Here is a 15,494-nt window from a genome sequence, read left to right on the forward strand (position 1 = left end):
TTTTGTTTTGATGTACTTTTTAATTCAGTAATTTTTTTTTTGACATACTTTTTATTATGTTTTATATTGATTTGGTTCTCCTTTTATGATAATTTGTTATAGTTTAGTATTATTATATTTTAATTAGTTTTTAGTTTGTGGTTGATATTATGGATATTGAATTTTAATAGATGTTTGATTGTCAAATTGTTTAATTGAGAATTGAGATATTTGTTTGAATTTCAATTCTTTTGATCTATTTTAATATTGCTATGTACTGTTGATTGATTGAGAATATTACTGGTTAATTTGTTATACTATTTTGAATATTACAGAGTAAGTTGTTTTTCTATTTTGAAGTTGAATTTTAATGTAGTTTTATTTTATTTTATTTTTTTTTGCATTTTGGGTTCGGATATGGGTTTCATGCAGTTTCAGGTTTCATGGATCGAATAAATTTGTTATTAAACGGATATTTTAACGGATTCGGGTAATATGTGGGTATTTCTAAATGGACTTTGGACGGGTTTGAGTATTATTGATTTATTCCTCGACAGATTCGTTACGGATTTGGGGACTTAAATTAACAACGGATCCAGATTAGGGTAGTTTATTTTTTGCGGATATCCGCCCCGCTGCCAACTCTAGCCAAGAGGTCACACGGTTTCGCCGCTTTCTTCTTCTTTCCTTGTATTGAAAGACCGAATCTAACTCCACAAGCAGCCATCTCCACAAAAAGCTCGTTGAAGACGACGAGCTCTCTTTCTGGCAGTTGCAAGGGCAGGTAGTTTTGCTACTTGTTGAAGCTCTGTGAATATTTTTTTTTCCCCTTTTCTTTTCACTGTGAACGAATATGTGGTTTGATTTTGTGGGTGTAAATAGTTCTTGATATGATTGTTTGGTTTGATTTGTAGAATTTCTTAGGGAATTTAACTAATTTTGTAATAATAAACCTGAAACTGAATCACAAGTTCGAACAGAGATTTGTTTTGACATTGTTGCAAGAATTCCAGAAGCTAGGGATTAAAATAATGAAATCATTATTGTCAATTGTAGTTAACAATGAAATCATTATTGTCAATTGTAGTTAACCTTGTTTTTCCCTTTGTGTAAGTGACAAATGAGTGCATATCAAAACTAAAATTATTTTTGGTTTCTTTCCTAGCAGTAGGAAATATATGTTGTTTACTTAATTAATTAAATTGGTAGACTTAGTACCCCCATTGGAAAATTTCTAATGGTGCTTACCAGCTCATATATATATTTAAATTTCTCCAAGGATGCAGTGAATACTAGGATTAGAAGCAAAGGGAAGAGAGAATTATAGACATATAAAAACGATATAACTCAAAGAATGTTCTTGATAAGGCATGACACTGCTATTACGGCTTATTATTGAAAGAGGTAATAATTATAGATAAATTAGGTGCAAAGGGAAATTTATTGACCGATTCAATAATCATCTTAAACTAAACTGGAGGTTTCTCACTTTCTTTTTTCCTTATTTACTGCTTTAGCCTTTATGTTTTCAGATTATTCTATGTTCTTTACTTTGGTTGTAATGTCTATTTCTTGAGATGCTTCCTTCTTTTTTTTTTTTTTTTTTTGGGAAAAAAAATGTATTTAATTTGTTAAATTGTGTTTCTGGGTTCTAAATCCTAAAGTGAAAATATATCTTTGTTGCTTACCCACTTATTTCGTTCTTTTTTATTGGGGTCACAATTCTAAACAGTCACTTTTGGACCGTGCCTAATAAGGGTTGGCAGTTTGCAGTCTTACTCGGGCATAAAAAAACAGTTGTTTTTTTTTTCTTTATAAGATTTTCAATGCATACTCAGGAATTCCTTGAGTGTGCAGTTCAAGATGATGTTGATTGTTGATGTGCCTTGCAAACTTGGATCTTGGGAAATTAGAGTCTAAACTCCAAACATTATGTTTATGTGAAGAATCAATTTTCCTCCCTTAATTCCTTGTGTTCTATATCATTATTTTTGTGCTTTTTCAATGGATTTTGGTTGTAATTTTTTTTATTGAGATATTTGTTTGTTTCTATGTTGTATGGATTTAGTTTGAATTTTATATAAACTTTTTTATATGGGTTCAGGTCCCAGTTTTTGTGTTTTGTATGGATTTTGTTTGTTTTGTGTTAAACGGGTAATATGGGTTTGGTAGTATATGGGTGTTGTATTGGTAATCTGATCCTGGAGGGGTTCAGGTAAAGCAACTATATATAGTTATAAATGGGTTCAGGTACCTTATTTCATAAATGGGTTTAGATTCAAGGTAGGCAGTTTTAATGGACACCTGACCCACTACCAACCCTAGTTCTATTGAGTACTGAGTTTGGAGCAAACTAATCTAATTTGTATGCCTTTCGTAGTTTGCAAATCGGAAAACCCTAAACCCTCTCTGATATTTTCTATTGCTTATGTCAACTCTATTTCCAGTAAGCGTCTCTTTTTAACAATAACAAACTGCATTAAATCTCTTTGAATGATTTGATACTAAGCAAATTTTGATCTCTTAATTCATTTGAACATCACAGATTAGTTCATTTGCTTGAAAATGCCTTTGGGACTAATACAAGGACTAGCCAGGGCAATGCGGAGAAAGCGAACTTCATCTTTGGATATTCTCTCATCAAAACGTGCTCCTCGCAATTATTACAAAGGGAAGAATTGCAAGCCCACCGGTTTTCACACTCGGAAAGGTTTCAATATTTTTTGTTTTTTTAATTCCATATGATAGATACCTTTAATACTCGCTTTTCGATTGTAAAGAGTTTGTCTTTACTTTAATTTGCCTTTTCTATACTTTTCTTAGAATTAGCTATTTGGGTAAGTATTTGAATTACATTAAAATTTAGTATAGATGAATCTAATCATGAATTCTGTTAATTACAAAGGTGGTTGTCATTTTGGTTGGTTTTAAAGATGTCATTACTAGTGTGTCTACCTACATGCCTGTTTGGAGCATTCTGTAACTCAACATTTACTTTATCCTAGATGAGTATTAGGTTAGTTATTCTACACCCCAAATCGAAATCGGCTGAGTCATAAGCCGTAATGTCGGAATTATGTGGAAAAGCCTTATTTGAATGTGAATTTGAATACCCAATGAAAATCAAACTATTTAGTTTGGGATCAAATCCAAAATCAATCATAACTTATTGCATCCAAACAAAGCACTAATGTTGTGTTTGGATTCATGTATTTGATTTGAAATCTAGGACTTTGAAGTGTAGAGAAGATGATAAATGACACATATTTTTAAGTGATTTGAAATCCATTATATTTAAGCCTTTAAACTCGGCAGGTATTCATTCAATTCCAAATCCATAAATATTTTGACAATCCAAATAATGGATTTTAATCAAATTCAAATACCCACCTTACTTGAATCTATTTGGTATTTTAAAGAACTTGGGATTCATATCAAATGAAATGAAGCATAACTTGCTGGCTGTTGTGTTATTCATTCTCAAATGCTATTGCTATTTGTTGCAGGTGGTTATGTTATTGTTCTGGAGAAATTGCCCAACTATGTAATCCCTGATTTGACCGACTTCAAGGTATTCTTATTCCACCCCATCTCTTTTCTTTTTTCTAGAGGATGGATGTTTAGGATTTGCATAAGGTTCTAACTGAAATTTCTTAGATGGTGTCAATATAGTGTTGATGAAATTCATTTATTTAACGTGCCAATAAACATAGAAGACTTGCATCTGGCATTTGCTTACCTACTTCAGAACACCTGGACGGAGGGCATTATACAAATCACTGATTTTATGCACATCTAAAATGGGCACATTTCACCCCTTGAAACAATCTCTCTCATTTTAGTAGTGTATCAAATGTTTATGATAAGTTGTTTGCCTGTTCTTTGGTTTATGATTTGCTTCTTTTGCTTTCAGCTCAAGCCCTATGTGTCTCAGTGTGCAACGGAAGTTAAAACAACTGAAGCTTTTGAAGCTGCTAAATAAAGAAATGGAGCAAGAATAAGTGTTCAATCTTTCTCGATTGTTGAGCTGCCGCTGTGTTGCTCGTAACTGAAGTTGAGTGATTGTCGAGCTGCCGCTGTGTTGCTCTTAACTGAAGTTGAGCGATTCTGGCGTTGCCATTTTGAAGCAATGTGATATTTCAATGGAATTAGAGCTAGTTTGGTGATGTCTGTTTTGCTGCTTGCTGATAAATTTCTTAATACTGTTTCTGGAGAGTTGAATAAAGTAGTTTGGACTATTCAGTGGGGCTCATCTCACTTGTTTTTTTTTTTTTTTTTTGTTCAACTTAAAAGGATGTAATTGTATAAGATTTAAAAAACAATTTCAAAAAGTTGTGGGGCCCCTAGTAATTGTGTAACTCCTCGTTTTTCTTGTGTTTCAATAGTAGTTTACCGCTCTGTGAATAGTACCACCGGTTCGGAAGTCGGTATTATTTTTTGTCCGGAAAAATTACTATTTATGTTTTATATTTTATTTATCATTTTTGGAGCATGTATACATGATTTTTATGGGTAGAAAGTAGTAAGAAATATTTTTGGAGAATTTAGATATTTAGTGAATAGTGAATTATGGTGTTATATTAAGTCACTTCTAATTCATAATATGCTTGTTTGATTTATATGTAGGTTAGGACGGTGCCTCCGGCACCGAATGTGGCATCCACCGTCGGGTCTTTAGGGATCGGGCGGCGGGTATTACAAATTGTCTTTGGATATGAAATGGTCTCAATCTCAACAGATGCTTGAAATGCTTTATTTGCCCTGATGACATTGTCTTTGGATATAAACTGGTCAAGCTTTCAGATAACCTTGTGTGAACATTTTGCATCGGACTCAATAACTTGGTTACGCGCAATATTTTTACGGTAATATGGACCACGAACTCCATTTTTCCACATCTGCGAGTGCTGAAAGGAGAATTTATCAATTTAACTTGGTAAGACTGATGATTAGTGAACAAGTTTTAGTTTCTACAAATCACTGCTCAGTTTTTGCACGATCTTCAATCGGTAGTATATTTCTTGTTTCATGTTTATTACAACTACTTCTTGTTTCATGTTTATTACCATTTTAGGTTTGTTCAGAGGTTCACGTATCCTTGACCTTTTGGTTGTAGAATTTTAAATTATCAGCAAAGCTATTCAGACTTTGTCTGGAGAAACTGGCTTGTCCATAATCCTTGTTAAATGAGTTAATAGCATCATTGATGAATTGCTCCTGATTGGTTGAGATTCTTGTTGTACCAAACTTTTTACTATCACAAGGTAGTAGATTTGTGTTATCTGCAATTTTTTGTCAGTTAATCGTGCCTTGATTTTGTATCAGCGTTTCACCTGCTGTCAAGAATCAATGCATATTATTTTAGTGAAATGATTAAAGATGAATGAATTCTAGTCAATTTAAGATTACAACCAAATGCCAAGGATAACCAAAAATCGCTACAACCTAGTAAGAAGGGATTTATGTCTCTCAGATCAAGATTTGTCTCTCCAGAGTACCAAAAGCAAACATAACATCGTTATGAACTTAAAGTTCCAAAGTATGGAATCCCAGAAAGAATCTAGCCTATGCTTGGTGATCAACATTGTTCTCGGAAAGAAATTTTAATCAAGGATATCTTATGAAGATAATTTTAGTCGAGAACTCCTCGAGCCGAATCTAGCAATGATCAACAATATCCAATAATATTTTCTTTATTCCAAAAAAAAAAATGAAAATAAAAAACATACAATCCATTTTCAAAGTGAAAAATTAAATATCGAGCCTTAATTAAAATTGATCGTTTTCATTTGTTTTTGTCCGCACTTTAGCTATCCGCTCAACTGCTCCACAATCATGGTTCAAAAACACGTACTGAAAGTGATCTTTTTATCATTTTTCTTTTTCCAGTGAAAAGACATTCCTAATCATATAGATGGTAGTACTGACTTTTTGAGATGTTAATCAAATGTTTTATTCAATTATTATATATATTTTTTACTAGCATATATGTCAGAATATCATTCGAATATGCTACTATAAAAAGTAAATCAAATATATCAATACTAAAATCCAGTGTTCGAGTGTTCTCTCTTTTCAAAATTTCACTTTCATGCATATAACATTTTTCCAATTTTCAATATGCTTTCCCACCTTTTACACATTTCTCCCTGGTCTATGCATTATTGGCATAAACACCAACTTTACCAAGCATTTTCTTTGTATAAGTCATACCCTATCTCCCTGAAGCACAATTCTAACACTCTGTGAGTTGGAATTTCCTTTTTTTTTCTTCTCTCTATTTTTTAACTGAAAAGTGAGAATTCCAGATATAAAAGCAAAAGAACTAAGCGCATAGCATATAAATGCTAAAACTTGAATAAATTCTTGTGAACCTTTAACACCAGCCGAAATGTCAATGAAACTTTGTTCTTTGTCCGATGAATGACCTTGTGATATATGCTTCCCACTATTTCGACACCTTTTGATGGCGTGGCGGAAAAGCTAAGGTTTTGATGGAGAAGGCTAAGATGACAAAGATAGATGATTGTTTTTGGAAACAAACAAAATCCAATAGTTTTTGAAAACTCATAAAACCCAAGATGATTGTTTTTGGAAACAAACAAAACCCAATAGTTTTTGGAAACTAATAAAACCAAAATGTGATTAACACCTTCTTGTTCTTCAAAAATTCTGTTCTTTCAAAGTACACAAGAGCCCCTTTAAATAAGGAAACAAGAGACACAATGGCCATCACACTAATAGATATTAAACTAATTAAAGAAACAATAATGGCCATAACACCAACAACCATAAACTAACATAATGGCCATCACACCAACAGCCATAAACTAATTAAAGAAACATAATTTCAAAGGGCACCAAATTATGGGCACAAGTGGTAGGGTTGAAGACAGCTAATGCTAGTTATGGGCACAAATGGTGGGGTTGAAGACAGCTTTTGCTAAGTATGGGCACAAATGGTGGGGTTGAAGACAGCTAGTGCTAAGTATGGGCACAAATGGTGGGGTTTGAAGACAGCTAGTGCTAATTATGGGCACAACTGGTGGGGTTGAAGACAGCTTGTGCCAAGTATGGGCACAAATGGTGGGGTTTGAGCATAGCTAGACACAAATGGGCTGAAATTCATAGTCAATGATCAACCAAGTGGTTTTTGATTGTTGTCTTCAAAGATGATGGTTTGAAGGACCCCAAATGGCCCCAAAAGGAGCTGTAGCTTCAGGTTGAACATGTCACTCTCACTAAACCCATCTTCACTTGGAGTGTCTTCATCAACTTCACTAATGGAGTCAAGACCAAGGCCCATGTCTAGGATAGCTTGTAAGGCTAGGCTAGATGGACCTCCATCATTCTCCCCTTCTTGAAAAGTTTCAACTTGGTCAGAAGTTGTCATGGTGTCTTCCTTGTATTTGGCTAAGTCACTTACATTGAAGGTGTTAGAAATCTTGTAAGTCGGGGGTAGCTCTACTTTGTAAGCATTCTGATTTACCTTCTTTATGATTTTGTAAGGACCCTCAGCCTTGGGCATAAGTTTATTCTTTCTTTTAGAAGGGAATCGTTCCTTCCTCAAGTGAATCCACACTAAGTAACCTTCTTGGAATTCTACAACAGGTTTCAGCTTGGCTTGCATCTTGTAGACTTCGTTCTTCTTCTCAATATGTGCTTTTGCCTTAATATGGAGTTTGACAATTTCAGTAACTCTGTCCTCGGCCTTTAGGTTAGAGGGAATACTAGAGTGTGCTTTGTTCAAATCAAGAGGAATAAGTGGATTAGTGTAACACCTGCTGCCCAGTCCCGAGAGACCCAACAGCGGATGCCACATTCGGTGCCGGAGGCACTGTCTTAAACTTAACATATAAATCATAAATTCAGATTATGAATTAGAAGTGACTTAGTATTCACAAGTTTAGCGAGTAATAATTTTTTTTTTGCAAATGATTTGGAAGAGTCCGACAGAAAAACTGCAAGAGTTTCCCTTGAAAAACTGAACTCGCCAAACATGTGAATACAAAACACTCCCAATTAAACTCCAAACTCTCCCAACATCTCCAAATAATCATCATAACAGAACAACACTTCTATACCTTCATACCTATAGAAACCCTCCATAGCAGTTTAATGATTATCAATTAAATGCATTCATTATATATATCAAGTCTTAATGAACTAATCATACCAACTATCTTAAAATAATTTATATTTAATCATTTAATAAATCTTATGCTTATCTCCAAATATATACACCAACATAATTGATAAATACATGCTTCAGTTATAATTCAAATGACAAAATCTCTGAAAATGTAATAATTATACATGCCATAATTCTTAATTACATAAATCTCAATCTACTACTACCAAATTAGTCACTTCTGCTTTGATACTACTCTTCTAATCTTCAAGTAGCAACCATGATCTTCAACCTACGCGTGACAAAAATCAATGCGCTGAGTATAAAACTCAGTGGTGCTCATAATTCACATACTTACCAAAGTTGCGATGGCAACTTACTTAAAAACAACTTTCATAAAATCATTTCCAATCATAAAATCATTAAATTTCAACATACATTTCCATTTATAGCAAAAGAAATATCAAATACACTATTAATTAATAACATAAATAATTTAATTCTTTATACCATAAATCCTTTACTTAGACATTTAATCACCATAAATACTTTAGTTCGTCACTAACATAATTGATAAATACATGCTTCAGTTATAATTAAATGATAAAATCTCCGAAAATGTAATAATTATACATGCCATAATTTTTAATTACATAAATCTCAATCTACTACTACCAAATTAGTTACTTCTGCTTTGATACTACTCTTCTCCAAAAATATTTCTTACTTACTTCTACCCATAAAAACCATGCATACATACTCCAAAAATGTTAAATAAAATATAAAACATAAATAGTAATTTTTCCGGACCAAAATAATATCAATTTCCGGACTGGTATTACTATTCACAGACCGGTGGTACTATTCATAGACCGATAAATCACTATCCATTCATAGTTAATTGTACTCAATATCTACCTCGGGTCTAAATAAAATATTATGCCCCTCTCTGTAGCACCATTCATGACCCGAGAAAATAATACCATATAAGATTCGAAAATTTTTGGGGCGTTACAATTAGCTCCATAAACCAATTCAAAAGGAGTAAAATTTGTGGTCTTACTCTTCGAACTGTTGTAAGCAAATTCAGCATGAGCCAACAAAGAGTCCCAATTCTTCACTTTTCCCTTTAACAAACTTCTCAAAATGTTGCCCAAGCTTCGATTGACTACTTCTATTTGTCCATCTGTTTGAGGATGAAAGGCCGTACTAAACTTCAAGGTAGTTCCTAACCTTGCCCACAAATGTCTCCAAAAATGACTCAAAAACTTTTCATCCCTATCACTCACTATACTCCTAGGAATTCCATGGAGTTTTACAACATTTTCAAAGTACAAATTCAGAATATGAGATGCATCATTAGTTTTGTTACAAGCAATAAAATGAGCCATTTTTGAGAACCTATCTACCACGACCATAATGGAGTCATGATTTTGTCTTGTTCTTGGTAAGCCAACAATGAAATCAATACTTACAGCTTCCCATGGTGAGCTTGGAATCGGCAAAGGCATGTATGGTCCGTTGGCTTGTATGGTCATCTTGGATTGCTTACAAGTATTACAACCCTCAACAAGTCTTGAAACCTCTTTCCACATCGTTGGCCAATAGAAATTCCTGCTTGCCAATTCATAGGTTTTGTCTCTTCCAAAGTGACCGGCTAGACCTCTACCGTGGACTTCTTTTAGAATTGCTTCCCTTAAAGAGCTTTAAGGAACACAAACAACATCAAGCTTGAAAAGATAACTATCATGAATAGTGAAGTCCCTAAATGCACCATCTTTCCTAACTCTCTCCCAATTTTGACCGAAATCTCTATCACTCTCATACAAGGTCTTGATATCCTCAAATCCTATTACATGAGCATGCATGGTACTAAGAACTTCATATCTCCTAGACAATGCATCAACCACTCTATTGCTTGGACTATCCTTATACTTCACTATAAAATCAAATGATTGCATGTATTCAACCCAAGATGCATGTCTCTTACTTAGCTTAGCTTGACTTTGTATGTATTTGAGGGCTTGATGGTCAGTAAATAAGATGAAAGAGTTAGCCAACAAATATGCACTCCAATGTCTTAGAGCACGAATCAAGGCATAAAACTCAAGATCATAGGCATAATACTTTCTCCTACACTCATTCAATTTTTCACTAAAAAATGCAATAGGTTTGCCTTCTTGACTCAAAACAGCCCCTATCCCAACTCCATTAGCATCACACTCCAATTCAAAAGGTAAATTGAAATTAGGCAAGGCCAAAACAGGAGCTTTTGTCATTGCATTCTTTAAAGTGTTAAAAGCAAGGGTGGCTTGAGGTGTCCATTTAAACACCCTCCTTTTCATGCAGTCTGTTATAGGACTTGTTATAGTACTAAAACCTTTAATGAATCTCCTATAAAAAGAACAAAACCCATGAAAACTCCTTACTTGAAACAGATTGTTTGGAATAGGCCAATCAACAATAGCCTTGACCTTTTCAGAATCCATACTTATACCATCTTTAGATACAACATACCCTAAAAAACTAATGGTGCTATCACAAAAATGACACTTCTCTATATTAGCATACAATGATTCACGGTCCAAAACCTAAAAAACAAGTCTCAAATGCATATAGTGCTCATGTAAACTAGTACTAAAGATCAGAATATCATCAAAGTATATCACCACAAATTTGTTAAGAAAAGGTTTGAGTACCTCATTCATGAGTCGCATAAAGGTGGAAGGTGAATTGGAGAGTCCCATAGGCATTACCAACCATTCATACAGCCCCTCATTGGTCTTGAAGGCTGTCTTCCATTCATCACCTTCTCTAACACGAATTTGGTAGAATCCATTTGCAAGATCAATCCTTGAGAAAACTGAAGCTCCATGCAATCGATCAAGCATGTCATCAAGCCTTGGAATGGGGAACCTATACTTGATTGTTATCTTGTTAATAGCCCTTGAATCTATCACCATTCTCCACTTGCCATTTTTCTTAGGAATAACAAAGGCTGGCACAACACAAGGAGAAACACTCTCCCTTATAAAGCCTCTCTTTAACAATTCATCAACTTGCTTTTGTAATTCATCACTCTCTTTAGGACTCATTCTATAGGAGTGTTTATGAGGAATTTGAGCTCCCGGAACAAAACTGATCTCATGTTGTATGGATCTTAGAGGGGGCAAACTAACAGGTAAAGTGTTCGGGAAAACTCTCTCAAACTCTCTAATAAGAAACTGTACCTCTTTCGGAATCACATGATTCTGTTTGGGCTCATCCTCCACATCCATTGGAACATAGTTAGGCAGGCCTTCCATGATCTCACTTTTCTCATCATTGGATAATAATCCGACCATTCCAACTTCTCTTTTCTTCTTTCGCTTCTTGGGTAATAACGGTGTGAGCAAGATGGTGTTACCCTAATGGAAAAAGGTATAAGTATTGGCTTTTCCTTGGTGTTGCACATCTTTATCATACAACCAAGGCCTTCCAAGAAGCAAGTGACAAGTTGTCATTAGGATAACATGGCAGCTCACTTCATCCACGTGTTGCCCAATTGTAAAAGGGACTAGACACTTTTTAGTGACCTTAATTCCATGCTCAGAATTCAACCATGCCAATGTGTAAGGAGTGTCGATTGGCTCGGTTTTCAGTCCCAACTTTGCAACCATCTCATTGGATACAACATTCTCACATGCACCACTATCAATAATAACTTCACATAATTTGTTCTTTGCTAAACATCTAGTGTGAAAAAGGGATTTTCTCCTCTAATCCTCATTATTTTCAATACTCAGAATACGCATCATTACTAAAACACTCCCCATCTTCCATTGCATCACAAACAAGGGTTTCACCCTCATCAACATCCAATTCATTATTTACCATAAGAGAATTAGCATGGCATATTTCTTCCTCAATCTCCTCTATCTCTCTAAGGGTCATTACTTTCCTTGAAGGACATTCAGATTGGAAGTGTCCATACCCTTGGCATTTGAAACATTTCAAAGCATTCTTTGAGTACTTTTGGACGGTGGGACAGATTGGGTATTTCTTGGTGTGCTGGAAGTGTTGTGAAGAGGGGATTTTGGTGAGGGTGTGTACGTGGTCTTGATAGGGGTAGAATGAGGGCTATTAGAGCTCGGTTTGTAGTTAAAAGGTTTGGTATTGGTTTTGTTTTGGTGTGAATGCTTCAAACTTGTCTCACTTCTCAATGCTAATCTCTTCAATTCAATAAGAGATTCATAAGGGTAGAAGCTTACCATGTCTTGGATGTCAAAACGCAAGCCTTGGAGAAAACGCCCCATGATCAGCTCCTCGGTCTCCTCGACCTCACACTTCAATAAGAATTCCTCAAATTCCATGGTGTATTGTTCCACGATTTTAGTATCTTGTTTGAGGCTCAACATTTTCTCAATCATTTTTTGTCTATAATGGGGTGGTAAGAACACCGCATCCATCTCTTCTTTCATCCTATCCCATTGAGTAATTTGAGGCCTCCCTTCCCTCGTTCTTCGCCTTTGCAAATTATCCCACCAAAGGGCAGCATATCCCTTCAACCTCATAGCGGCAAGTTTCATTCTTTTGTCTTCGGACACCTCCCTCAGTTCAAAGGATCTCTCCATTGAGTATATCCATTCAAGATAGGCATCAGCATCGATCTTACCGTGAAATTCAAGTAATTTGATTTTATAGTTGAAAGATTCTTCTTGTCTTTCAACACAGATGGGTGGTGGCAATCGCCTACCTCCTTGGCCAAGTCCTCCATGAAACCGTCCTCTCCCTCTTTCGCTAAAACCTCCACGTCCCAACACAAGGTGCCGGTCCTCTCCATTAAAATCTTCATTAATCAGTTCCTCTTCATGAGGATTTCGAGTATTTGGGGGAGTATTTTGGATGAGTGTTTCTAAGGCTTCATTCTTGGCCTTAAGAATTTCCATTTCCAACCTCATTTTCTCAATCGCTGAGGGAAGATCTTGATCTTCTGACATGACTTGTTTGTCTTTGTTAAGAGATGCTTGTTGGTTATTAAGCATAACTATGAAAACAAATGAAATGGAAAGAAGGTTAAGATTGTTGGCTCTGATACCAACTGATGGCGTGGTGGAAAAGTTAAGGTTTTGATGGAGAAGGCTAAGATGACAAAGATAGATGATTGTTGTTGGAAACAACAAAACCCAATAGTTTTTGGAAACTAATAAAACCCAAGATGATTGTTTTTGGAAACAAACAAAACCCAATAGTTTTTGGAAACTAATAAAACCCAAATGTGATTAACACCTTCTTGTTCTTCAAAAATTCTGTTCTTTCAAAGTACACAAGAGCCCCTTTAAATAGGGAAACAAGAGACACAATGGCCATCACACTAATAGCCATTAAACTAATTAAAGAAACAATAATGGCCATAACACCAACAACCATAAACTAACATAATGGCCATCACACCAACAGCCATAAACTAATTAAAGAAACATAATTTCAAAGGGCACCAAATTATGGGCACAAGTGGTAGGGTTGAAGACAGCTAATGCTAGTTATGGGCACAAATGGTGGGGTTGAAGACAGCTTTTGCTAAGTATGGGCACAAATGGTGGGGTTGAAGACAGTTTGTGCTAAGTATGGGCATAAATGGTGGGGTTTGAAGACAGCTAGTGCTAATTATGGGCACAAATGGTGGGGTTGAAGACAGCTTGTGCTAAGTATGGGCACAAATGGTGGGGTTTGAGCATAGCTGGACACAAATGGGCTGAAATTCATAGTCAATGATCAATCAAGTGGTCTTTGATTGTTGTCTTCAAAGATGATGGTCTGAAGGACCCCAAATGGCCCCAAAAGGAGCTGTAGCTTCAGGTTGAACATGTCACTCTCACTAAACCCATCTTCACTTGGAGTGTCTTCATCAACTTCACTAATGGAGTCAAGATCAAGGCCCATGTCTAGGACAGCTTGTAAGGCTAGGCTAGATGGACCTCCATCACCTTTCTCAGATTCTGGCACAAATTTATTACGTAGCAAAGAGTCTGCATCATTGATGGCCTGAGAAAAGGGAAAAAAGGAAAAAGAAATGTGAGAACAGAACCTGCATGAACCCATTCAGGAACATGCCTCTTTATCTTGTCAAATGCAATCACATTACCTCATCATATTAATGCACTTCGCTATCTTTTATACCGTGCAGGTATTCTAGAAACCTCAGAGTAACAAAATCAATTCGAGTGCATTTAAATATATGTGTGCGTGCGTAACTAAAAGGCAACTGGGTGGGATTTCTTTTATGCGACCTAGGTAGGCACCCACCTGAATAGGCATTATCTTTGAATATCAGTAGACTGTGAGGCATCAAGAGAACATAGAAAGAATGGTGATTATCCCTCCGTTTATCTGTCTCAATCTCTAAGGCCTCCTTACCAGATCCTTTATTGTCAACATCATTCTTTAGTGTATCTGTGCATGTTCTTAATTTTGAATGTGGAACAAAGTCCATGACAACAGGTGATCCAAAGGAGAGGTGACGCATGGGACAGATGCAGGGGTTTCAGTTTTCAACAAGTAAGCTAGAATAGAGTTAATCGTGGAACAGTAATCATTAATTAGGTTTATAACCTTTGAATTAAAATTATGAGAAAAAATAAGATGATTTACAATACTACTAGTGCTGTCTATTTATAATGATAAATCGTAACTAGATTAGGAATTCTAATTAAAGAAAGAATTAAAATTCTACTTTCTATTCAATGATAAAATAGTAAATCCTAATTAAATGAGGAAACGGAAAACTAATGCAAATCTGAAATAAAATAGTAAATTAAATAAAATCCTAGTTGTGCTACGAATCTGATAGGTGTCATTTTTATAGTATTTTTAATATAGTTTTTATTTGGAATTTTAGTAATTTTAATTACTTTAACTAATTTTTACTTCGTTTTATTTATATTTTTGTTCAAAAGCTTCCTTGAATCATAATCCACTTGATGTTAAATAAATTTGCAGGGTTTTGGCATAGAAAAAAGCATTATCAAGCAAAACACTCTGGCTCTGGCATGCCCAGCTCGTGCACATTAGCACGCCCGTGCTAAACTTAAGGAAAATCAAGTGGAGACTTAGACTCTAGCACGCCCGTGCCACAAATACTTCTCTGGACGTGTTGCAAAGCATGGCTCGTGCTAAATCATTCATAGAACTCAGACTTTAGCACGTCCAAGCTGTGCTATGAAGCACGCCGTGCTACAAAGTTAATGCTGTCTTGAATTAAAAATGCCAGCCAGTCTCTATAACTTACATGGGCCCACCTCAGATATTTTCCTGACATGCAAATCAAGATCTAAACCTATCTAGGAAAATGGAAGAGTCCTAATTGAGAAGAAATCCAAGCCTAAACAATTTGTGATCTCCAAAA

At 35.3% G+C, this 15,494-nt stretch overlaps 1 protein-coding gene across 1 annotated transcript; it reads left to right on the plus strand.

The window, feature by feature from the left end:
* The first annotated feature begins 569 nt into the window (after positions 1-569).
* LOC105628911 (uncharacterized) lies at positions 570-4,388 on the plus strand. The gene is made up of 4 exons (XM_012210396.4): positions 570-763; positions 2,525-2,689; positions 3,486-3,550; positions 3,893-4,388. The coding sequence occupies exons 2-4, from the start codon at positions 2,545-2,547 to the stop codon at positions 3,959-3,961; spliced, it is 279 nt and encodes a 92-aa protein (XP_012065786.1). The 5' UTR covers positions 570-763; positions 2,525-2,544; the 3' UTR covers positions 3,962-4,388.
* Positions 4,389-15,494: the final 11,106 nt, after the last annotated feature.

Source organism: Jatropha curcas, chromosome 5 (genome assembly GCF_041381405.1).
Source record: "Jatropha curcas cultivar XTBG-Jc1 chromosome 5, XTBG_Jcur_1.0, whole genome shotgun sequence".
Taxonomy (NCBI): Eukaryota; Viridiplantae; Streptophyta; class Magnoliopsida; order Malpighiales; family Euphorbiaceae; genus Jatropha; species Jatropha curcas.

Coding starts and splice junctions, on each gene's coding strand:
- LOC105628911 (XM_012210396.4), top strand. CDS start 2,545: ATGCCTTTGGGACTAATACAAGGACTAGCCAGGGCAATGCGGAGAAAG. Junction 2,690..3,485: donor CGGTTTTCACACTCGGAAAG/GTTTCAATATTT, acceptor TATTTGTTGCAG/GTGGTTATGTTATTGTTCTG. Junction 3,551..3,892: donor CTGATTTGACCGACTTCAAG/GTATTCTTATTC, acceptor TTTTGCTTTCAG/CTCAAGCCCTATGTGTCTCA.